General features: G+C 39.2%; 1 protein-coding gene across 2 annotated transcripts in view; it reads left to right on the top strand.

The window, feature by feature from the left end:
- The first annotated feature begins 2,636 nt into the window (after window positions 1–2,636).
- The window catches only part of SUGT1 (SGT1 homolog, MIS12 kinetochore complex assembly cochaperone), a 696,093-nt gene continuing 672,470 nt past the window's right edge, over window positions 2,637–26,259 (top strand). Inside the window, exons 1-3 of one of the 2 annotated variants that reach the window (XM_053707955.1) lie at window positions 2,637–2,657; window positions 3,109–3,183; window positions 18,881–18,929. In XM_053707955.1, the coding sequence (XP_053563930.1) occupies window positions 3,155–3,183; window positions 18,881–18,929 (78 nt within the window). In that variant the 5' untranslated portion in view covers window positions 2,637–2,657; window positions 3,109–3,154. The other variant, XM_053707954.1, reaches the window with a different exon arrangement.

The following is a 26,259-nucleotide window of genomic DNA, read 5'->3' as shown; positions in this document are numbered from 1 at the left end:
GATAGAGCATGACATTTTAAGCAACTTTCTAATTTACTCCTATTATCAAATTGTCTTCATTCTCTTGGTATCTTTATTTGAAATGCAAGAATTTAAGTTTAGATGCCGGCCATTTTTTGGTGATCCTGGGTTGTTCTTGCTGATTGGTGGATAAATTCATCAACCCATTTAAAAAAGTGCTGTCCAGAGTCTGAACCAAACAAAAAGCTTAGAAGCCTTCTTTTTCAAATAAAGATAGCAAGAGAACGAAGAAAAATTGATAATAGGAGTAAATTAGAAAGTTGCTTAAAATTGAAGGCTCTATCTGAATTATAAAAGAAAAATTTGGGGTTCAGTGTCCCTTTAACCCTTTGGCTGTTAAGCCATTTTCCACCTGGGTGCTAATATTTTATTTTATTTTTGAAATTTTTGAAAACATTTTTTTTAACTTTTTTTTTACGGACCCCCAAGACTTACACTTACACTGTTGGAACGGTTAAGCGATTACCTTTCCAACAATGGGTCTTGGGGGTCTGTAGCTGCTTAGATGCCTGAGATACAGGCTTCTAAGCAGAATGCCCCCTCCTCCTATACTTAACATTTTTAAGTATAAATGACGTCACCGCACATCACGTGAAGCCCCGGTGATGCCTGTCACTCTACAGGCACGATCGCTGGGGTAGGAGCAGTAAGGAGCCCCCAGATCTCCCTCAAGGTGGGAGAGTGCTCATGACGGCTCAGAGCCGTCATTAGCACTGAAAGGGTTAAGGTTGCGCTGCATGCACATTATGGTGATCTGTCCCTTTAAGGCTCTGTGCGCAGGTGTCGAGCTGCCCTTTAAGGTTGCGCTGCATGCACATTACGGTGATCTGTCCCTTTAAGACTGTGTGTGCAGGTGTCGAGCTGCCCTTTAAGGTTGCGCTGCATGAACATTACTGCGATCTGTTCCTTTAAGACTGTGTGTGTGTGGTGCTAGTTGACCCTTTCAAGACTGTGTGGTTTTTTTGTCTGTCCCTTTAAGACTGTGTGACCAGGTGCTATCCTGCCCTTTAAAGTGAAGGTTCATTTTGATTGTTACTAATGAAATTTTGTGTTTATCTCAAAAAATAAATGGCAGTTTCATTCATCAATACTTTTACTTCTACATCGTTCCTTAGAAATATCAATTGTTTCTTTGTAATTTCGCTATCAGTAAATCAACCCTGTTTTTTTTGTTGTTGTTAAAGTATGATCACGTTGTTTCGCTAGCCAATTAACTTTTTGGCTGTTAGGTGGCCGTCAATTGACGTCAGCAGTTACTGTGACAATATGCGCATGCGTCAGTATTCTCTATTTACATTGGCAAAGCGAGCACGGCCCCGTTTCGCTCATGCGCACTGCAAATATTATTTATGTACTGTTAGGTAACAGCAGTTCCACGACAAGCTGCAACAGTATACAATCGGCTTCTTTAATGGCATTATCTGATTTACCCCACACTAGATCTTGTTACTTCATTTGTGCAAGAAACGTCACATTTTGATCACGACATTATAAATAATGAAAAAACACAGCTAATCTCTGTCTGTTCAAACATAGTATTGAATGGATATTGTTATTCATTCAATACTATGTTGCGGACGAATGACGCATGCGCTGAAATCGGCAATGGACTTGTTTAACGAATGCGCATTGATGAGAGTCGGAGAAAGCTGCGCATGCGCAGTTTTGGGTAGTCACCGTGCACGAGCCTACTATACACGTATAGAGTGGGTGGGACCGCTCTATACGTCACTGGATCAAAAACCAGGAAATAACTAATGGGAGGAGAATAGAAGGGAACAGTAAGCAAAAAAGACAGTATAAAATAATAAAAATAAAAAGTCATTGCAAAAAATTAATATAGCGACTAGATATTTAATATGCCTAGAAATGTAATAATGAAATATGAAGGCTCTAACTTATCCTGCCCTTTAAGGCTGTGTGACCAGGTGCTATCCTGCCCTTTAAGGCTGTGTGAACATTATTTCCTCAGCAGTTTGTACAGTTGTTACTGAGAGGGCTGCTTTAAGTGTCTGTGTACAGTAAACAGTTAAAATGTATAAAAACCTGTAACTGGGGGTTTGATACAATGTATCCATGTAGGTGAGCAGTGCTGGCTGGCTGTGGAAAGTCTATGGGGAAACCAGGGACTTTACACCCCAAAATATGGCTCCCCTTTTTGTTCCTGGAGAGACAAACACTGCAACATTGTTGGTAGCCCTCATCTGAACCCCCACGCCAATTTTTGTAGGAAAATAATGAGATATGGCTGAGAAAATAATTTAGAACGGTAAACTAAGATTTTACCTTGATTTCATGTTGGTTGACCCTGGACGCCCTTAAGTGTATAAGTAGCCGAGACAGAGGCTGCACAGCACAGTTACAAAAAACAGTAACATGGTATATAAAAATATATACAAAAATTTTATTTTTATGAAGTTACCCTGCCTGCCTTGTCTCACTAATAGCTGATGGAACAACAATAGTCACGTGATACCTCACGTTCAGTATTACCATCATCTTTCCCATGCATTAGCTCTATACAACCAGACCCGATAAGATGCAACTCCCCTCCCAAGCTGCTAGTGTCGCTGTAGTGCATTTGTTGTATCGCTCCCTGTCGCTCTGTGCTGGATCCCGCCTTGGTTGCCGCTGTAGTAAGTGCCCGACCAGACCAGAACTTTCCTGTTGTGTATTGTAGTGGGGTTTGTAAATATACGCTGAGAGCTGTCACTGTCATATATAAACCGTGAGTTAAAGCCAAGCTTTCCGGGAAACGGACTGTGCTGTACTGGGAACCGCAAGTATGTAATATATACACTAGCACTCTGCTCAGAAAGTATGCATTTAAACCATATGCAGAGACATTGTATGCACTGTCACCTATATACGTTCTAATGTGTTATGTACAATTCGGGGGAATTACGCATCATTAAAATAGAACGCAAGGAGAAATGTACATGAATATGCTGCTTGTCAGATAAGTGTTATTTGTGTTTATTTTCTAATGTAAAAAAAGTGGAGCTATCGCTAGAAACTAATGGTAATAATTGTAAAATTCAAACGCCATTTGAATGAAATTTAATTTGTTTCCCACTTTATTTACAGCATTTGTAATTGCTAGTGAGGATACAGGAGTTGACAAGTTAGCACCATGACTGAGCCAGAGGTCCCTCCTAGTCTGTAAGTAATACTGTTATACTATGGGACTCTATAAGAGTTACTTTACTAATTTATTTATATAGACGAAGGTCAACTTAAATGGACACTAAACCTAAATGTTTTCTTTCATGATTCAGATAGAGCATACAATTTTAAGCAACTTTCTAATTTACTCCTATAATCAATTTGTATTCGTTCTCTTGGTATATTTATTTTTTAACAACAGGAATGTAAGATTACGAGCCATCCCATTTTGATTCAGCACCCTGGATAGCGCTTGCTGATTGGTGGCTACATTTACCCACCAGTCAGCAAGCGCTACCCTGGTGCTGAACCAATGATGGGCCAGTTTGTAAGCTTACATTCCTGCTTTTTCAACTAAAGATACCTAGAGAATGAAGAAAAAAAATAGGAGTAAATTAGAAAGTTGCTTAAAATTGCATGCTCTATCTGAATCATGAAAGAAAATATTTAGGTTGTGTCCCTTTAATTGCTGTTTTTTTCTTTTCTTACATGAACTTTCCATATTTACACTGTTATAAGTTATAACTGATTTTAATGTGAATTATTCTTGTAATACTTTTCCTTTTGAAATGTACCTGTAGCACGTATTCATCCTTAACTAATAATTATGATGATATAAATTAAAGGATATACTGTACATAAATACAACTTTTTGTTAGTTGGAGTATTTTTAGAAGTTAGTATATTAGTTATACTGCTGTCATAGCAGGTTGTTTTGTTACCATCCCCCTAATACTTTCATGCAGTTTGTCATCATTCTTGACACATAACTTAAAGTGATGGTAAATCCTAGCGTTTGTGAAACGCTAGTATTTACCATCATAACAAATAAAGGTGACTTCCATTCATGAAGTATAAAATACTTCATTCTGAAAGCCCTTTTATTTGTTAGCAGCGTTCGCTGAGCTGCTAAAGGCAGCCCATGGCAGAACGCTATTTGGCTGAGAGGTGACGTTTCCACCTCTCAGCCAATAGCCGTGTGGGAAATCGTGTTTTGCGGCGCCAAGCTGGATTTCCCGCACGGCTATTAGCTGAGAGGTGGAAACGTCACCTCTCTGCCAAATAGCGTTCTGCCGTGGGCTGCCTTTAGCAGCTCAGTGAACGCTGCTAACAAATAAAGGGGCTTTCAGAATGAAGTATTTTAAACTTCATGAATGGAAGTCCCCTTTATTTGTTATGTTTGTAAATACTAGAATTTCACAAACGCTAGGATTTACCATCCCTTTAAAGGGACATGAAACCCACATTTTTTTCTTTCATAATTCAGATAGAGCATGTGATTTCAAACAACTTTCCAATTTAATTCTGTTATTTGCTTCATTCTCTTGGTTTTCGTTGCTGAAGCTTCAGAAATGACTATGCATTAGTGTGCAGCCACCAATCAGCAGCTAGATCCTATCAGTGCATTTCTGCTCCTGAGCCTACCTAGGTATGTGTTTCAATTAAGGATACCAAGAGAATGAAGCAAATTCAATAATAGACATAAATGTAAAAGATGTTGAAAATCACATGCTATGTCTGAATCTTAAAAGAAAAAAAAGAAAGGGTTTCATGTCCCTTTAATTGTCTCTTTAAAGGGACATGCAAGTTAAAATTGCACTTTAGTGGTTCAGGTAGAGCATGCAGCTTTACAAACTTTAAAGAGACATTAAATTGCTGAGTACAAATAAAGTGGCATGGTTACTACTCACCATGCTATTGTTTTTCCTCCTGTACTTGCAGCTCTATTCATTGACCCCTTACAAGTATTAGTTAAAGGGACATTATACACTATGTGCATTTTATATGCATAGTATTGAGGTTATTTCCTACCTTCTGCTAGTCATGTGTGCCCCCATGTTAAAATTTACCTTTTTATATCATTCCAGTGTTTTCACATGTGCAACAACTTCAGATACCTGCAGTGTGACCTAAGTCCCAACATAGTGGCACTCATAATTAGAGGGAGGTGCATGAAATCTATTTCGTGTTTAATGTCCCTTTAATTAAGCTCTGCATCTTCACACTGGGCCCCACCATCTTGGAGATTATATTTGTTATGTAACTTTTAAACAATGCAAACAATTGCAAAACGTTAATGCTTCCACTCTCTATTATGTGATCTAAATTGAAAGGTACAGCTGTCTAAAAGCTAGTAACGTCACAGATCTGTATACTGCTTCTGTCCCAGAATGCAACTATATGCATGTTACAATATGTCAGCCCCCTTTATAAAATACAGGGCTTTAACAACTGAATTATGTAATGAATTAAAATAAAAAACACGTTTTAACCTGTTCCATGCCGTCCTTACTGCGCTGGGCTTTGTCACTGTTAGGACGACATGGAACCTTCTAGCCATTTGGCTGTACTGAAGCCATAGCGACTTTGTAAATGGGATCGCTGGCCGGAGGGCGTGCCTAGTGTCACAGGCACTTCCCCCTTTACCTGATCCCATCATTGAAATCGCACAATCTTTTGATTTCATTTTGTTTACATCAGAACTTTGTTCCCTTTTAAGAGACTCTTTTTTTTTTTTTCTTTTTTCAATTTACCTCAAATTTAATTCTCTTATCTTTTTGTTTAAAAGGTTATCTAAGTAGGCTCAGGAGCAGCACTGTACTACTGGGAGGTAGCTGGTCATTGTTGGCTATATGCTCATACTTCTTTTCATTGGCTTACCTGATGTATTCAGCTAGCTCCCAGTAGTGTGGTGCTACTTTTGAGCTGACTTAACTGGGATTAACCTCTTTACAGGGGCTAAACACAGAGTATTGTTGCTTGCTCAGTTGCACATAACATTAGGGGCTTTATTATACTATTTGGCCTCAGTCTGAAATATTGAGCATTTAAAAAGCTGCTTTAAATTTTTTTTTAAAACAGTGATTGGCACACGCTGTACAGTCCAAGCTTGTTATTGACTTTCATGACTCTCTTAAAACGATATTGAACCTTCTGCAGCACTTTAATAGAAACATAGAATTTGACGGTAGATAAGAACCGAAAAGGCCCATCAAGTCTACCCATATTACTTGTCACTTTTTCCTTAGGATAGCCTTATGCATGTTCCAGGCATTTTTAAATTCCTTTACAGTCTTTGTGTTTACCACCTCAAATGGAAGTTCATTCCATGAATCCACCACCCTTTCTGTAAAAAAATGCTTCCTTAAAATTCTCCTGAATCTGTTACCCTCTAACTTTAGATTGTGACCCCTTGTTTTGGCATTTTTTTTTTTTTTTTTTGTAAAAAATGCTTTCAGCTTCTATTTTAAGTCCATTCATATATTTGAAGGTTTTTATCATGTCACCTCTTTCCCTAATTTGTGAGTATTCATTCTATGAACTTGTATATAGTACTTAAAGGACACTGAATCCAATTTTTTTCTTTTGTGATTCAGATAGAGAATGCAATTTTAAGCAACTTTCTAATTGACTCCTATTATCAAATTGTCTTCATTCTCTTGGTATCTTTATTTCTTTCATGTAATTAGCAAGAGTCCATGAGCTAGTGACGTATGGGATATACATTCCTACCAGGAGGGGCAAAGTTTCCCAAACCTTAAAATGCCTATAAATACACCCCTCACCACACCCACAATTCAGCTTTACAAACTTTGCCTCCCATGGAGGTGGTGAAGTAAGTTTGTGCTAGATTCTTCGTTGATATGCGCTTTGCAGCAGGCTGGAGCCCGGTTTTCCTCTCAGTGTGCAGTGAATGTCAGAGGGATGTGAAGAGAGTATTGCCTATTTGAATTCAATGATCTCCTTCTACGGGGTCTATTTCATAGGTTCTCTGTTATCGGTCGTAGAGATTCATCTCTTACCTCCCTTTTCAGATCGACGATATACTCTTATATACCATTACCTCTACTGATTCTCGTTTCAGTACTGGTTTGGCTTTCTACTATATGTAGATGAGTGTCCTGGGGTAAGTAAGTCTTATTTTCTGTGACACTCTAAGCTATGGTTGGGCACTTTTATATAAAGTTCTAAATATATGTGTTTAAACATTTATTTGCCTTGATTCAGGATGTTCAATATTCCTTATTTCAGACAGTCAGTTTCATTATTTGGGATAATGCGTTTGAATATTAAATTTTTCTTACCTTTAAAATTTGACTTTTTTTCCTGTGGGCTGTTAGGCTCGCGGGGGCTGAAAATGCTTAATTTTATTGCGTCATTCTTGGCGCAAAAATTTTCTTGTAATTTCCGGCGACGTTTTTGCGCCAAAAATGTCAGCGTTACCGGATGTGGCGTCATTTTTGGCGCCAAAAGCATTTAGGCGCCAAATAATGTGGGCGGCTTTTTTGGCGCTAAAAAATTTGAGCGTCATTGTTGTCTCCACAATATTTAAGTCTCATTGTTTATTGCTTCTGGTTGCTAGAAGCTTGTTCATTGGCATTTTTTTTCCCATTCCTGAAACTGTCATTTAAGGAATTTGATCAATTTTGCTTTATATGTTGTTTTTTCTATTACATATTGCAAGATGTCTCAGATTGACCCTGAATCAGAAGCCACTTCTGGAAAAACGCTTAACTGAGTTTCAGTTCTACCAAAGCTAAGTTCATTTATTTTAAATGTTATAAATGTTTATCTGTAGCTATGGTTTGTAATAAGTTATTATGATATACTTTTACATGCAGAATCCATTAGTATTTATGCTTTATATATTGCCATTCTTACATCTTATGTACAAGAAATATTTAGAAGATTTATAAGAAATATTTTTCTGATTCTATTTTAAAGGCTTTGTCTGACTTTGTGCCTTCTAATAAAAAATTTTTAGGTCTTTTTCACTTCTTTTTTAATTATTGAAGTTTCAAATGACCAACAACATACTGATTTATCCTTCTCTGATGATGTTTTTTCTCTTTCAGAATTTTCTTCATCAGATATTGACACTAACAAATCTACTTTTTTTATTTTTTTTTATTTTTAAAGTACATTTGTTCTTTGTTGAAAAGGTGTTGATTATTTTGGATATTAAGGTAACTAGTTCTTTAAGACTAGCTGACACTATTTCTGCCTATTTATTCTTCTGTGTTTTCAGAGGTTTTCTTTCCAATTCCCCATACTAGGGAATGGAATAGGCTGAGAATTTTCTTTTTTTCCTTCTTCAAAGGTTTTAAACTATATTCTTTGCCAGCAGTTAAATTCAATTTGGAGGGTTCTCCAATTTATTGGGGCTATCTCTACTCCTACTAATTATGCTATTGTTTCTATAGCAAAATAGTATTTATTTTCCTTTAGATGGTTGTATCTTATTTATGGAAAATTATTTAGTTTCAGGTACTTTTCTTGGTCCTGTGATTTATTTGGATATTGCAATTGCTTCATTTTTGTTCTGTTTACTTTAAGATCAAGTATCAGATTATGATTTATTTTAGCGTTCTTAAGGGACAACATTTACTAGACTAGGTGCTGTTGCATTTGTCTTGTTGTTTTGCATTTATTGATTATGCAAGTCCACTGTATTGACTGTTCCTTTAAACTGGACTATCATGCTAATAATTTCATTTGTGTCTTCATTTTATTGAATATTTTCGCAAATGAGGGTTAATCTATGTCTTTAGCTTTTTTAGCTAGAAGAATTTTGTGATTTTTTTAAAAAAAATCCATATATCTTTTGTTCTAAGATAATCAATTATTTGTTTTATAATTGGATTCAATTCTTAACTGTTACTCTGGGCTTCAAGATTGAGTTCTAAGACTAAAACTTTAAGCTTATACTAGTTTGGTTGTTCTTATTAAGGAACGAATTCCTGAATTCTTTCCCAAGTAACATGTTTATAATTGGAAATTTTTCAGTTCGAAATCAGCTCCCTAATATTGCGATGTACGTGCCGTATTCCAGCTTGGCTGGCAAGGGGCAGGTTAAGACTTTTTTGAAATTTATTTGGTTCTATTCGGTCCAAATTTCTTTGATTTTATTCCAGTAAGGCTAACACTTTCTTTAAGTGTTTCGGTCCTATACATTTTGGGTACTGTTGAAGCATGGCTGGGCACCCATGGGGTTCAAGCGCTGCTCAGACCTGGAGTCTTCTGGGGTATTTCTTCCAGTTCCATTTTTAGGAACTGGGTTTTGGAGTTTTATTCAAACTATTCTGCCTTTTTGGTCAGTGTTAGCATTATTTGTTTTAATTAGATACAATAAATGCATATTTTCATTTTTCTGTTTTCATTCAGATTATTTTCTGAGGATGCGGAATCTCATATGATTCACTTTGCTCTTCAGGACATAGTTAGAGGATCTTTTTTTCAAAAGCTCTTGATTCCTCACACAAGGGTCACCTTTTTTAGGTTTCCAGATATTTGTGTCTCTGTCTTTGTCTCTATCAGACAAGGGACAATTTTATTGTGTTCCGTTTGTCGGTACCTTTAGTCTCTATTATTTCCTTCAGTTGCTATATATGCATAGAAGTTTTAGGTCTTATCGCCACAGCATTGGATTTAATTCCCTTTGCTCATTTTCAATAGAAAGAACCTTTTCAGTCTTTTATGCTGAATTATGGTGCAGGGATTCTAGGATTTCGCATTTTTAATCTTCAAATCCTAATATTTATCTCTCTTGATTTGGTGGTTAAGATCACCATCATTTAGTCTACAGGTCTCTTCGTTTCTTTCAACCTGGACCATGATCTCTACAGATGTGAGTCTTTTTGGTTGGGAGGCTGTCTGAGGATCTCTGTCAGCACAAGGGGTTTGGAAATCTCAGGAGGCGAGATTACCATTTGATATTTTAGAACTCTGTGCTTTCTCAGAGTTTTTTCAGTTTGTTTCTTTTTGAAGAAGAGACGTTTAATGTTTTTTAAACAATATCACTACTATGGTGTATGTCAATCATCAGAGTAGGACTATCAATCCTTAGGCTGTGACAGAAGTGTCTCGGATATTAGCTTGGGCTAAATCCAGCTCCTATCTAAATTCTGTGGTTTTCTTCCCAGGTATAGATATTTGGCAAGCGGATTATCTCTGTTAATCAAGCTTTTCTTCCTGGAGAATGGTCTCTCTTACCCAGATATGTTTTTCATTTCATCTGAATAAAGAACTTCCCAGGGGCCTATTAAGGTCCGGGAATCTTCAGGCGGAAGTAGTGTATGCATTGACATTTCTTTGGAATTATCTTTTTGCCTATTTCTTTCCGCCTCTAGTTCTTCTTCCAAAATTCTTATGGAGTATTTGTTTGTTATGCTGGTAGCTCCAGCATGGCCTCTCAGGTTTTGGTATACGAATCTCATTCGGATGGCCAGTTGCCAACGTTGGACACCTCCGTTTTAAACCAGACCTTTTCTTTCTCAAGGCCATTTTTTCCATCAGGATATCAAATCATTACATTTGAAGGGATGGAGATTGAACGCTTGGTTTTTAGTCATAGAGGTTTTTCTGACTCATTGATTAATACTATGTTTCAGGCTCATAAATCTGTCTCTAGAAAGATTTATATTGAGTCTGGAAGACCTACTTTTCTTGGCATTCTTTTAAAATTCATAGAATTTTATTATTTTTTCAGGTTGGTTTGGATAAGGTTTTGTCTTCAATTCTTTGTTAGGACAAATCTTTACTCTTTCTGTTCTTTTTTCACAGAAAGATTGCTAATCATCCTGATATTCATTGTGTTGTACAGGCTTTGGTCCATATCAAGCCTGTCATTAATTCAATCTCTCCTCTTTGGAGTCTCAATTTGGTGCTGAGGGCTTTACAGGCTCCTCCGTTTGAAACTATGTATTTTCTGAACGTTAAATTACTTTCTTGGAAAAGTATTGTTCCTTTTGGTTATTTCTTCTACTAGAAGAGTTTTTGAGTTATCTGCTCTTTTTTGTGAATATCCTTTTCTGATTTTTCATCAGGATAAGGCAGTGTTACTTCCTGATATTCATCATTTTTTTCAGGTTTTGATTCGTATCAAACCTGTCATTAAGCCAATTTCTCCTCTTTGGAGTCTTAATTGGGTTTGAAGTTTTTTCAGGCTCTTCTATTTTGAGCATATGCTTGCTCTGGACATTCATTACTTTCATGGAAAGTATTGTTCTTTTTGGACATCTCTTCAGCTAGAACAATTTTTGAATTATCTGTTCTTTCTTTTGAATCTCCTTGTTCTGATTTTTCATCAGGATAAGGTGTTTTTTTGCTGTCCTCCTTTCAATTTTCACCTAAGTTGTGAATTCTAACATTAGTGGAGGAATTATTGTCTTTTCCTTGTGTCCTAATCCTAAGAATTCTTTGGTAAGATTCTTACATTCTTTAGGATGTGGTAAGAGTTTTGAAATATTATGTTGAAGCTACTCAGATTTCAGACAGACTTCTAGTCTATTTGTTATCTTTTCTGGTTTTAGGAAGGTCAGAAGGCTTCTGCCATTTCTTTGGCATCTTGGTTAAGCTTTTGATTCATTATGCTTATTTGGAGTCGGATTATTCCCCGTCTCAGAGGATTACGGCTCATTCTACTAGGTCAGTTTCTACTTCCTGGGCTTTTTAAGAATGAAGCTTCTGTTGATCAAATTTGCAAAGCAATGACTTGGTCTTCTTTGCATACTTTCACTAAATTCTACCATTTTGATGTTTTCTCTTCTTTAGAAGCAGTTTTTGGTAGAATAGTACTTCAGGCAGCTGTTTCAGTTTGATTCTTCTGCTTATAATTTCAGTTTTTTTCATTTTTAAAATTGAAACTTTTGATTTGGGTAGTGGATTAATTTTTCAGCGGAATTGGCTGTCTTTATTTTATCCCTCCCTCTCTAGTGACTCTTGCGTGGAAGTTCCACATCTTGGGTATTTATATCCCATACGTCACTAGCTCATGGACTCTTGCTAATTACATGAAAGAAAACATAATTTATGTAAGAACTTACCTGATAAATTCATTTCTTTCATATTAGCAAGAGTCCATGAGGCCCACCCTTTTTTGTGGTGGTTATGATTTTTTTGTATAAAGCACAATTATTCCAATTCCTTATTTTTTTGATGCTTTCGCTCTTTTCTTATCACCCCACTTCTTGGCTATTCGTTGTGGTGAGGGGTGTATTTATAGGCATTTTAAGGTTTGGGAAACTTAGCCCCTCCTGGTAGGAATGTATATCCCATACGTCACTAGCTCATGGACTCTTGCTAATATGAAAGAAATGAATTTATCAGGTAAGTTCTTACATAAATTATGTTTTGAAATGCAATAATGTAAGTTTAGATGCCGGCCCATTTATGGTGAACAAACTGGGTTGTTCTTGCTGATTGGTGGATAAATTCACCCACCACTAAAAAAGTGCTTTCCATGGTCTGAACCAAAAAAATAGCTTAGATGCCTTCCTTTTCAAATAAAGAAAGCAAGAGAACGAAGAAAAATTAATAGGTGTAAGTTAGAAAGTTGCTTAAAATTGCATGCTCTATCTGAATCACAAAAGAAAACATTTGGGTTCAGTGTCCCTTTAAAGAAAACAAGCCTTTTTTCTTTGCAATGGGAGTGTCAGGATGGAAAGATAACAAAGACATACAACTAATGGGCAAATGCAATAGAGTGAATACCTGCCATGTAGTGCTCCAGATGCCTACCTAGGTATCTTTTCAACAAAGAATATCATGGGAACAAAACAAATTTGATAATATAAGTAAATTGGAAACTTTTTTTATTTTTTAAATTGTATGCTCTGTCTGAACCAGAAAGGGACATTTTTGGGTTTCATATCCCTTTAACTAAAGAAAAATAACCAGTACCTTAATAAGAATTTTAAATAGTTTTATTTAACTAAAACAATAACATATTTCATTTTTAATGTTTGCCCCTCCCTCCTCACTAGGGCTGCAACTATCAGGTAAAAAAAATATCTATTTTATTCCTGTATTTAAAATAAAATCAACATACTAAGTGTAACAAATATAAAACTTCAGACTAAAACTTTACATTAACAGAACTGTTTGTCCAATTTGTAAGTGGCAGAACACATTTTTATAATTAAGCAAAACAAAACCACAACAACGCTCTGAAAAGAGGTATAACTAGAAAGAGGTAGACCATTACTGTTTTATAACATTCTGTTATTTATTTGTTCAGGAACTTTGCATTGATATGCAAAAATGTCAACATGACAACCTCTTGTCTGAGGCTGGCTCTCTCTCTTTTTGCAAGCTATTTTGCCTGGAGCAGAGAAGAGGCGCTCAGATGGTGTTAAGGTGCTTGAGAAGTATAAGTAGGGTTTTGCCTAGATGGGTTTTTTAGCTACACCAATGCAAAATGATTTCTTCTGTGGCATGGGGCTTCTCAATAAAGTAAACCTGGACTTCATTCTAACATAAAAATATCTTAAACTTTTATATGCAATTGTAAATAACCAGCTATAAGGTTAGTGAATAAATATTGAGTCTGCTCTTAAAATAACAAATATATAAATTATAGACGTTGAATCTGGTACAAATCACAATTTATAAAAAATGAACAAGCTTGACACTCTATCATGCAAAGCATAGTCCCAAATCACCTGATTTAAATAAACAATCCAAATAATGACTCTTATTATTTCTGGGTTGCACATAAGCCAGGAGTAGTTGTAAACTTAAAAACAAACTTATGCTATCCTGAAAAAGTAAACATCTGTAGACATCCTTTAGGCTAAGGACATAACAATAAAACACAATACTGTGTGCAGGAGTTCATCGAAGTGTAGCATCTGGTGCTGTGTGCAAACCAACTAACCGTAGCCCAACTAATCGATTATATTGATTTAGTTGTTACTGCTCTACTCCTCACTCTTAGGTCTTTGTGCAGATCTATTCCACTCCAAACAATCTTATATTTAGTGAGGTTCTTGAAACTTAGTATGGATTGATTCTGTGTACATAGATTCACAGTGCATTAAAGTGTGTGTGGGGGGGGGGGGGCACTGGCGAAGTGGTACACAATAGACATATACAGTGTATATATAAAAATCATTTAATTTCTGTGTCCAACTGTCATTAGTTTAACCTATGGAGGATTCAGAGATACTAGATACTAGCGGGTAATCCCTCTATTCCAAATAGTAATACCAGTTTATATTATGAGGAGGCCTTGCTATGCCCTCCCTCTCAACTATGTTCCACATGCCTTGACAACGTTATTAGGTCAAAGAGGGTTAACCCCTTTAGTACCACTGAGCCATCCACCTCTAAAGACTTGCCGTCCTGTGAGGAGCATACCCAACAGTCATCTCCTTCTACACACGCAGCTTCCTGTAGCACGCTTTATCCTCCATCTGGAAGGGGGCCTTTTTACAATCTGATTTTACTGTGAAGTTACAAACGGCGGTGTCTGAGGCCCTCAGTGCTTTACCTCGCCCTGCTAAACGCAAGTGGAAAGGTAATTTATTGGATTTCTCTGCTTTGTCGAAGTTATCAGAGGATGAGTCGCACTCTGAGGCTTCAGAGGGTGAACTTTCTGGGACGGAGTCTGCTGCCTCTGGCCTCCTGCTGCAGAGGAACCAGCCTTTAGATTTAAGATTGAACATTTACGTTTTCTTCTAAAGGAATTCCTGTCTACATTAGAGGTTCCAGAGGCCAAGCTTGCTGATGTATCTTTGATTCCTAAATTGACAGAGTTTACAAAGACAGGGTAGTGCCTTTAACATTTCCTGTGCCGGTAAAGATGGCGAACATTATTAAGGACGAAAGGGACAGAATTGGATTTTCCTTTTCCCCATAGTCTTCCTTTAAAATATTATTCCCGGTCCTGTGCTCTCAATTAGAGTTGTGGGGTTCCGTCCCTAAGGTGGATGGCGCTATCTCCACGCTTGCCAAACGTACTACTATCCCGCTTGAGGATAGCTCGTCGTTTCGAGAGCCAGTGGATAAGAAGATGGAATCTCTTCTAAGAAAGATGTTTCTACATACAGGATACTTGTTTTAACCGGCAGCGGCGGTTGCTGGAGCAGCTACCTTATTCCTTATCAGAATTGATCGAGGTGGAGGGTCCCCTCGACGTTATCCAGGAAAGAATTAAAGCCTTGAGAATTGTTAATTCTTTTATCTGTGATGCAAACATGCAGATTATTCGCCTAAATGCTAAGGATTCTGGTTTTTCGGTTCAGGCCCGTCGGGCACTCTGGCTGAAGTCCTGGTCTGCGGATATGACTTCTATTACAGACTTCTTTCCTTTCCCTTTAAATGAGATTTTAATTGGTCCAGGCCTGGACTCCATTATCTCCACGATTACTGGAGGCAAGGGTGCCTTCCTACCGCAAGATTAAAAGAACAAGTCTAAGGGATAAAGTCCTAATTTTTGTTATGATAAATCCCAACAGCAGCCCTCCGCCAAGCCCGAGCAAACCAAGAATACTTGGAAGCCGGCTCAGTCTTGGAATAAATCCAAGCAGAGCAAGAAGCCCGCCGAGACTAAATAGGCATGAAGGGGCGGCCCCCCTGGCGCTGGATCGTGTAGGGGGCAGACTGTTGCTCTTTTCAGAAGCTTGGTTCAGGGATGTGCAGGATCCATGGGTCCTGGAGGTCATAGCTCAGGGATACAGGATAGGTTTCAAGTCTCATCCACCCAAGGGCAGCATTCTCCTCAAGCCTGTCTTCCAGACCAGAAAAGAAAGAAGCCTTTTTGGGGTGCGTGCAGGATCTATCCTCAGGGGTCATTGTCCCGGTACCTATCGCATAAAGAGTTTGGGATACTATTCAAACCTTTTAGTGGTCCCAAAGAAGGAGGGAACTTTTCACACGATTCTGGACCTAAAGTGCTTAAACAAATTTCTAAACGTCCCCTCGTTCAAGATGGAGACAAAAAGGTCCATCCTTCCCTTAGTTCAGGAAGGACAGTTCATGACCACTATAGATCTGAAGGATGCTTACCTTCACATTCCATCCACAAGGATCACTTCCAGTTCCTAAGGTTTGCGTTCCTGGACCAGCACTTCCAGTTCATTGCACTTCCGTTTGTTCTAGCTACTGCTCCAAGAATTTTTACGAAGGTTCTAGGGGCTCTTCTAGCCGTTGCCAGAACCCAAGGTATAGCAGTAGCTCTCTACTTGGACGATATTATGGTACAAGCACCATCTTTTCGTCTGGCATAGGACCATTCGGAATCTCTTCTCTTTTTCGATCTTGTGGATGGAAGATAAATCTAGAAAAGAGTTCTTATTCCAAGCACCAGGGTAGAATTCCTGGGTACTATAATAGACTCCATATCCATGAGGATGTTTCTAACAGACCAGAAATGTTGCAAGCTTGCTTCGGCATGTCTTGCCCTCCGGACCCCCTTAAGGCCCTCTGTGGCTCAGTGTATGGAGGTAATTGGTCTCATGGTGCCCAGCATGGACATCATTCCCTTTTGCCAGGTTCCGTCTCAGACCGCTGCAACTGTGCATGCTGAGGCAGTGAAATGACGATCATTCGGATCTGTCTCAACAGATCTCTGGGCAACCGGTCGAGAATCGCTCTCTTGGTGGCTCTGTCCCGAGGGACATCCTTCTTTCTGCCAGTTCCCTGAGGGGACAGATTTCGGCCCTATCTGTTTTACTGCACAAGAAGCTCTCCAAGCTTCCCGATGTACAGTCCTTTTGTAAAGGCTCTGATTAGGATAATACCTGTGTTAAGATCTAAGACTCCTCCTGGGAGTCTAAATCTTGATCTTAAGGTTTTGCAACAGGCTCAATTTGAGCCTATGCAGAGATTGACATTAGATTGTTGTCCTGGAAGGTTCTTTTTCTACTGGCTATTGCTTCTGCGCAGAGTATCTGAGATTGCCACCTTGCAATGTGAGCCTCCTTATCTGGTGTTCCATTCAGATAAGGTTGTCCTACGTGCTAAGTTAGGTTTTCTTCCTAAGGTCGTCTCCGACCGCAACATCAATCAAGAGATTGTGGTTACTTCCTTGTGTCTAAATCCTTCTTCTGTGAAGGAACGTTTGCTTCATAATCTGGACGTGGTTCGCGCCTTGAAGTTCTATCTTCAGGCTACTAAGGATTTTAGACAATCTTCGTCCTTGTTTGTTGTCTATTCCAGGAAGCTTAAGGGACAGAAGGTCTCTTCGACTTCCTTATCTTTTTGGTTAAGGAGTGTTTTCTGCTTTGCTTATGAGACAGCAGGACATAAACCTCCTCAAAGGATTATGGCCCATTCTACTAGAGCAGTGGCTTCCTCTTGGGCCTTTAAGAACGAGGCCTCTATGGATCAGATTTTTAAGGCAGCTACGTGGTCCTCCTTGCATACTTTTTTCTAAATTTTACAAGTTTGATGTTTCTTGGAGAGAGATTTTGCAGGCTGTAGTGCCCTCAGATTAGGGCCCACCTCTCTTTTTGTCCCTCCTGTTATCATTCAGTGTCCTCTAGAGCTTGGGTATAAGTTTCCCAACAATAAGGAATAAAGCCGTGGACGCTCCTTATATTAAGAAGTAAAATTTAAATTATTTCATTTCTTTCTGTATAAGGAGAGTTCACGGCCCCCGTCCGTGTTTTCCGTTGGGCGGCCCCATAAATTGTATTTTTCTTCTGGCACCTTTTTATACCCTGATATTTCTCCTACTGTTCCTTGTTCCCTCGGCAGAATGACTGGGGGATGGGAGAAGTGGGAGAGGTATTTAAGCCTTTGGCTGGGGTTTCTTTGCCTCCTCCTGGTGGCCAGGTTTAGTATTTCCCAACAGTAAGGAATGAAGCCGTGGACTCTCCTTATACAGAAGGAAATGAAATTATCTGGTAAGCATAATTTGTTTATCAATTTTCAATTTACTTCTCTTATCTAATTTGCATTGTTCTCTTGGTATCCCTTGTTGAAAAGCATACATAGGTAGGCTCAAAAGCAATGCACCACTGTGAGCTAGCTACTTGTCACTGTCTCACCCAATGTGTTTTAGCTAGGCCCCAGGAGAGAATTGTTGTAGCTGCTAAATTGTTATTGGGGTAGCATTACTTATCAGAATTTTGATGCTCCTGGTTATGTTTTTCTATTGTTGGCATATATGGAAATGCAGTACATATAATCGTATGAAGTTGACTGACTTTACACCAATCTCAAACAAGACAGGAAATTGTAATTATCCCTGAGAGACCCCATAAGTGTTGATGGTGAACAAGGGTCACATTGGCATGATGTAGGCTGCAGTTTGGTTTTAATGGTCATCTCTGTCGAGAACATTTAAGGAATTCATCCAGGAACCAGCAATATTTGGTTACTTAAAGGGTCATTCAACACTAAATACATTTTTAAGCTTAGAATTGAACTCAGAGCCGTCGCTAGCACTCACCCACCTTGAGGGCTATCCTGGGGGCTCCCACCTACTCCCACCCGGGCGATCTGGCCAGAATAGTGAGAGGCATTGCCGGGACTTCACAATTCGGACGGTGACTTCACGCGCTATGACATGACGTCACTGCGCAACTTTATTTAAAATTAACAATGGACAATATAGGGAAATGGGGGCATGCTGCGGTATAAGTCTTGGGGATCTGGAAAAAAGTAAATATATTTAAAAAAAAGTAAAACAAAAAAACAAAACAAATCCAGCTAAGCACCCAGTTGGGAAATGGCTTAGCAGCCAAAGGGTTAAAGAAGGTGGCTCATTAATCAGTATTACAAATGGAGGTTTAAATATTTTAAAAATAAGTAGCTTTTCTTCTTCAAAACCTTTTTTTTTTACGTGCCTTCATAAAAGTTATATAAAATGCTTCTCAGTAAATGTTTATTTGAAAGCAAACCTAATGAGAGAGATTTTAATAATGTGGTATAGCCATTTTATCTTTATCATTTGATCTTTTTCCAGATCGTTTCCTGATAGCTATATTGATAATGATCCACAAAAATCTGTTGAGGTAAGTGCTTTTGTTATTTTCTGTCTGAAGTCTTCATTTAAAATGGGTTTGTGGATTATGTTGCACCATACATTTTCTGATACTGTTAAATGCTTATGTAAATTCTAAGGTTTGGAATTTATTAATAAGAAATTCTTTTTGCATATTCTGTCCAAGTGTATATCCTGGGAGATCTATCTATTAGATACTGTGTATCCTAAATGTCCGAACACAATGTTGGATTTGTCCTTTTGTGGGCTAGATTAGACATTTTAATTGATGAACTGATCAGTTCATCAATTAAAATGATTTTTTACTTTTATTTTTGCTTGTACTGTTCTCCTTTGTATCCTGATACTGTACAATTGCCCATTTTATGAAGGGTTAACATTAACATCTGGTTAAGTTACGCTGATTTATACCTTATATGTGTATCCTACCATATAGCTGTGAATTTGTTTAGTTCACCTGGGTCCGATATTTTTATAACATGTTCTTAACTATATTTTAGGTATAGGTTGTGCCACCTTACTTTGTAGTTTCTATATCGCCTACACGCTCTTTAATGAATGAACATGCATAGTAATACTGAGATATGACAACTGTTAAATTTCAAACAGCTATGTGAAGCTTTGTTTACATTCATCTTGATTGGCGATGGTTACCGTGTTGACTATGTTGTTACACAAGGGTGACACAAGTACTCAGGCTCAGACCTAAGGGTCATGGGTTCCATGGGTTCCACTACTGCACTTCACTATGTATCAGAGTCAGCGTTCTGTATAGGCTTTTTAGGTATTGAATATTAACCCTGTTTCCTTCCTAAGATAGGGAGAGTCTACGGCTTCATTCCTTACTGTTGGGAATTACAACTCCTGGCCACCAGGAGGAGGCAAAGACACCCCAGCCAAAGGCTTAAATATCCCTCCCACTTCCTCATTACCTCAGTCATTTTTTGCCTTTCGTCACGTTAGGAGGTGGCAGAGAAGTGGCAGAAGATTTCGGGAGTCCTGACAAAGGGGATCTGCACTTCGAGATAGGACTGGAGTTTTAAGTAGTCATGTCAACCTCTCAGTGAGAGTATTGATGAAAGTCTGGAGATGCAGGGAAAGTTTTTCTGCGAAACCATCCAGACTACTGTTAACAGCTCCTAAGTAATCAGTGTTGACGAGTTTCACTGCCTGCTTTCTCTCACTCAAGTCCATAAAATGCTACAACAGGGTCATAGTGTGGCTCCTTTATACCTTGATAGGATCCAGGGTTAATATCCTCTGAAGGTGGTTTATTAAACAGTTTGGGTTAATTAATCAGTGTATTAATTATTTACAGCTGCTTTGTGTGATTTTTTTTTTTTTTTTTTTTTTCTGGGCTGATGGACTGTGTGTTTTTGGCTGGAACAAACATGTTTCACATTCGTTTTTGAAAGTGTTGCACAGTTCTTATTCCTTGCTGTACTTGTAATAACAGGGAAAGTACTGTTGCACTCCACATGACCGGGTGTGGGCTATGTTCATTTCCTCCATTCCGGCTGAGACTTGAACCTGAGGAGAGCGTTTCCTCTGTTAACTGTCTGGGTCTAGGAGGTGTTGAGTGCCGCAGCCATTCAGAGTATAAAGGTGTTGTTTTCTATAATAAAAATATTTTTATTTGTGTCCTTCTGTGGGTATAACCTGAGCTATGGAGGACTCCGATATGTTAGAAGGTACTCCTGTACTAAATCATACCTGTTTATATTGTGAGGAGGCCATGGTTTTCCCACCCACTCAATTTTGTTCCACATGCCTTAACACCGTTATAAAGTCTAAGAAGGGAGACAAGCCTGCTAAGGCTCTTAGTCCCTCTGAGGCGTCTACCTCTCAGGACTCAGCGTCCCGTGAGATTAATACCCTTGCTACATTATCCACTCCACATGCAGTTCCCCGTAGCACAGCTAATCCTCCATCCGGAGGGGGGCCTTCTTCCTGCGGACTTTGCTGCGCAGTTACAAATGGCGGTGTCTGCGGCCCTCAGTGCATTATTTTGCTCTAACAAACGCAAGAGAAGGTTAAACATAGCTCTCCTGACCCAGAGTCATCTAAATATTTATCAGATTTCGCTATTATGTCCCAGTTAACCTCTGTAGCTTCAGTGGGTAAACTTTATGTGTCGGAGTCCTTAGCGTCTAAGCCTCCTGCTGCGGAGGAACCGTCCTTTAGGTTTAAAATTGAGCACTTGCGTTTTTTATTAAAGGAGGTTCTGTCTATGTTAGAGGTTCCAGAGGCTGCGCTGCCTGAAGAACCTATGATACCTAAATTAGACAGAGTTTACGAAGACAGGAAAGTTCCTTTGACTTTTCCTGTACCGCTTAAGATGGCGAACATTATTAAGAACGAATGGGAAAGAATTGGCTCTTCCTTTTCCCCCTCGTCTACTTTTAAAAAGTTGTTCCCAGTCCCGGACTCTCAACTGGATTTGTGGGGCTCCATTCCTAAGGTGGATGGTGCTATTTCTACGCTTGCTAAAACGTATTACTATACCTCTTGAGGATAGTTCTTCGTTCAGAGAGCTGATGGATAAAAAAATGGAAACCTTTCTGAGAAAGATGTTTCAACATACAGGATTTTTATTTCAACCGGCGGCTGCAGTTGCAGCAGTTGCCGGAGAGGCTACCTACTGGTCTGACTTTGTCGGAACTCGATGAGGTGGAGTCTCCCCTTGAGGATATTCAAGACAGAATTACAGATAAAAGAATTCAGCAATTCTCAAAGCTTTGATACGAACATGCAAATTATTCACCTAAATGCAAAGGCCTCTGGCTTTGCGGTCCTAGCCCGCCAGGCGCTCTGGTTAAAGTCTTGGTCTTCGGATATGACTGCTAAGTCAAGACTCCTTTCTCTTCTCTTCAAGGGAAAGATTTTATTTGGTCCAGGCCTGGACTGCATTATTTCTACGGTTATCCGAGGCAAGGGTGCCTTCCTACCACAAGATAAGAAAAAGTCTAAGGGACGACAATCTTCTTCTAATTTTCGTTCCTTTTGTTCTGACAAATCCCAACGACAACAATCCTCCTCCAAGCCTGAGCATCCCAAGAGTGCTTGGAAGCCGGCTCAGTCCTGGAATACATCCAAGCAGAATAAGAAGCCAGCCGAAAACAAATCAGCATTAAGGGGCGTTCCCTGATCCGGGATCGAATCATGTAGGGGGCAGACTGTCTCTTTTTTCAGGTGCCAGGGATACAAAATAGGCTTCAAATCTCATTCGCCAAAGGGCAGATTCCTTCTCTCAAATCTGTCTACCAGACCAGAAAAGAGGGATGCCTTTCTAGGGTGCATTCGGGATCTATCCTTCTTAGGAGTTGTGGTCCGGGTGCCTATCACAGAAAGAGTTTGGGGTTTTATTCAAACCTTTTCGTGGTCCCAAAGAAGGAGGGAACTTTCCGCCCAATTCTGGACCTTCATGTGCCAATCCACATAGAACACTTTCAGTTCCTGAGGTTTGCATTCCTGGACCAGCACTTCCAGTTCCGGAAGAATTCTCTGAGTCCCTTCTCAGTCTTTTTCGATCACATGGATGGAAGATAAACTTGGAAAAGAGTTCTCTTATCCCAAGTACCAGGGTGGAATTCCTGGGTACTATAATAGACTCCATATCCATGAGGATATTTCTAACAGGCCAGAGATGTTGCAAGCTAACTTCGGCATGTCTTGTCCTCTGTACCTCCTTGAGTCCCTCTGTGGCTCAGTGTATGGAGGTGATTGGTCTCATGGTGTCCTGCATGGACATCATTCCCTTTGCCATGTTCTGTCTCAGACCTTTACAACTGTGCATGCTGAGGCAGTGGAACGGCTATCATTTAGATCTGTCTCAACAGATTGTATTAGACAGCCGGTCAAGAGAATCGCTCTCTTGGTGGCTCTGTCCAGATCATCTGTCCCGAGGGACATGCTTCTTAAGACCATCCTGGGAGATTGTGACTACGGATGCAAGCCTATGCAGATGGGGAGCTGTTTGGGGTGCCAAGAAGTCACATGGGTTGTGGACTCACGAGGAGTCCTCCCTTCCGATCAATATTTTGGAACTATAGGCAATCTTTAAGGACTTGACGGCTAGGCCACTTCTGGGTTCGTCCCAGTTTATCAGATTCCAATCGGACAATATAACCTTGGTGGCTTACGAGTAGTTCCTCGGCGATGAAGGAAGTATCTCAGATTCTGGAGTGGGCGGAGGCCTACAGCTGTTTGCTGTCAGCGATCCACATTCCGGGTGTGGACAACTGGGAGGCGGATTTTCTCAGCAGGCAATCCTTCCATCCAGGGGAATGGTCTCTCCATCCAGAGGTGTTTGCAGAGATATGCAGCAAGTGGGGGACGCCGGAGATCGATCTCATGGTGTCCTGTCTCAATACCAAGCTACCCAGGTACGGGTCGAGGTCAAGGGATCCCCCAAGCGTATCTAGCAGATGCACTAGCAGTGTCCTGGAGGTTCAAACTCGTATATCTTTTCCCTCAATTACCGCTTCTTCCTCAAATGGTGGCCCGCATTAAGCAGTAGCGGATATCGGTAATCCTGATTGCTCCATCGTGGACGCGAAGGACGTGGTTCGCGGATCTAGTGGGATGTCCTCTGTGGAAGTTACCTTGTCGCAGAGAACTGCTGATACAAGGCCCATTTGTTCATCAAAATCTAGATTATCTGAGGCTGACTGCATGGAGATTGAACGCTTAGTCCTAGCCAAAAGCGGTTTCTCTGAGAGTGTCATTGATACTCTTATTCAAGCTTGTAAACCAGTTACTCAGCGTATCTACCACAAGGTGTGGAGGACCTACTTATTCTGGTTTGAAGAGTGTGGTTTTTCCTGTCATAGAGTTAAAGTTGACAGAATCTTATCTTTTATTCAGGATGGGCTGAAGAAGGGCCTTTGTGCTAGTTCCCTGAGGGGACAGATTTCTGCCCTATCGGTTTTATTGCACAAGAGACTGGCTGAGCTTCCAGACGTGCAGTCCTTTGTTAAGGCTTTGATTAGGATCAGACCTGTGTTTAGATCTGGGGCTCCTCCTTGGAGCCTAAATCTTGTTCTTTGGGTTTTGCAATAGGTTCTGTTTGAGCCTCTGCAGTCTGTTGACCTTAAATTGTTATCTTGGAAGGTTCTCTTTTTATTGGCTATTGCCTCTGCGCGCAGAGTTTCTGAGATCTCGGCTTTGCAATGTGAGCCTCCTTATCTGATTTTTTTTTTTTTTTTAATGCAGCTAAGGCAGATTTACGTACTAAATTAGGTTTTCTTACTGTGGTTGTGTCAGATCACATCATCAATCAGCTCACTGCTTTCTACTGATAATTAAAAATAACATTGATGTTCATTTATGAATTTACGAAAAAATTGTCAGCAAATTATATTTTTCACCTTTTAATTCGCCCCCGTTGTACTTGTATTGTCCGCCCGCCATCTTGCCAATAATGATTGACAGATTTTCATGCTGTAATAGCCAATCCCTGTTTCCCCCCCAGGGCGTTCAGCCCCTTTTTCCCCACGTCATTAGTAACTTCTGTGCATGTGTTAAAGACCGGCAAGCGTCATCAACATCATGTTCGTGCATGAGACGCGCATGCGTATTTGGCTTGATTCTTTTTTGGATATATTGAATCAGTCACTACGATCGATCGCGCTAGAAGAAAGGAATCAAAATATATTGTCCACTGTAATTCTATTTACGGGTAATTATTATGGCAAGGAAAACATTTCTAAATGTCACTAGCAAAAATATGTTATATAAAACCTCGTATAATTCACCAAAGTTTTTTTTTTTTTTTTTTTGATGATCAGCTTATATACATATAATACACTTTATTATAGAAACACTACTTATGTATTAGTAAATGATTATATATTTTGTACAGATGTAATATTGTTTAATAAAGGCTAGTCTGTGTGTGTATGTAGTGTGTGTGTATATATATATATATATATATATATATATATATATATATATATATATATATATATATATTTGCCTTAACAATTGGTGGGCAGCAGTTAAAAAAAAAAAAAAAAGTGCTTTGAGTCTTCACAAAGATATAGCGAGTGACACGATCGCATAGCAATCAATGAATTAATGTTTTTATTCATTGAATACTATGTATCACTGCTACGGACAGTAACATTTTTACGCATGCGCGATTGCGGAGAACATACGCATGCGCATTTTCCTTGAGCTAGTGTGCATGAGCTTGTAAGTGACATTGTGAGCGTGTGGGACCGCTCGCTAAGTCACTAGTGCAAAATAAGGAAGTGGTGGAGGAGTCGCTGTGTAAAACGGAGGTATGATATATTTATATTTTATTCAAAAGTGAAAAACAATATTGAAAAATAACGTTGGCGACATTAATGCACATATGTTAATCTGTAAATTTGTGCAGTACATTTGCATAAAACTGACCTTCACTTTAAGGAGTGTCATCCGCTTGGTTTACGAGACAGCGGGACATCGTCCTCCTGAGAGGATAACGGCTTATTCCACTAGAGCAGTGGCTTCCTCTTGGGCCTTTAAGAACAAGGCCTCTATGGATCAGATTTGTAAGGCGGCTACCTAGTCCTCCTTGCATACTTTTTCAAAGCTTTACAAGTTTATGTTTTTGCTTTGCCCGGAGGAGCTTTTTGGAGAAAAGTTTAGCAGGCTGTGATGCCCTCAGAATAGGGTCCGCCTCTTCCTTTTTTGTTCCTTCCCATTATTCATTCTGGAGCTTGGGTATAGTTTTCCCAACAGTAAGGAATGAAGCCGTGGACTCTCCCTATCTTAGGAAGGAAAACATAATTTATGCTTACCAGATAAGTTAATTTACTTCCTGATTGGGAGTGTCCACGCCCCCCCCCCCCGTTTTTTTTTTCTTGTTTATGGGCGTTCCCCTATTTATTTTATTCTTCTGACACCATTTATACCCTAATGTTTCTCCTACTTTTCCTTGTTCCCTCGGCAGAATGACTGGGGTAATGAGGAAGTGGGAGCGATGTTTAAGCCTTTGGCTGGGGTGTCTTTGCCTCCTCCTGGTGGCCAAGTGTTGTATTTCCCAATAGTAAAGAATGAAGCCGTGGACTCCTTCCTATCCGGAAGGAAAGGGATTTATCTGCTAAATTTAAATTATGGTATTATGTTGATGGTATCTTTTGACACTAGACTTCTTAATCCATCTGTTAATCCATTTGATAAAGATACCCGTTAGGGTCATGGGCATGTAATTTTTTTATGTATTAAATTAATAAATGTTAAGATTTTAAATAAATTCCAGTAAGTGCTATTGCAATCACCCTGATACTTGCCACATTTAAGTAAGTAAATGTCCTTGGACTATGGGGGAGAAAATAAATAAATATATAGTT

This window comes from Bombina bombina, chromosome 3 (assembly GCF_027579735.1).
Source record: "Bombina bombina isolate aBomBom1 chromosome 3, aBomBom1.pri, whole genome shotgun sequence".
Lineage (NCBI taxonomy): Eukaryota > Metazoa > Chordata > Amphibia > Anura > Bombinatoridae > Bombina > Bombina bombina.
This window is presented reverse-complemented; position numbering and strand designations above follow the sequence as displayed.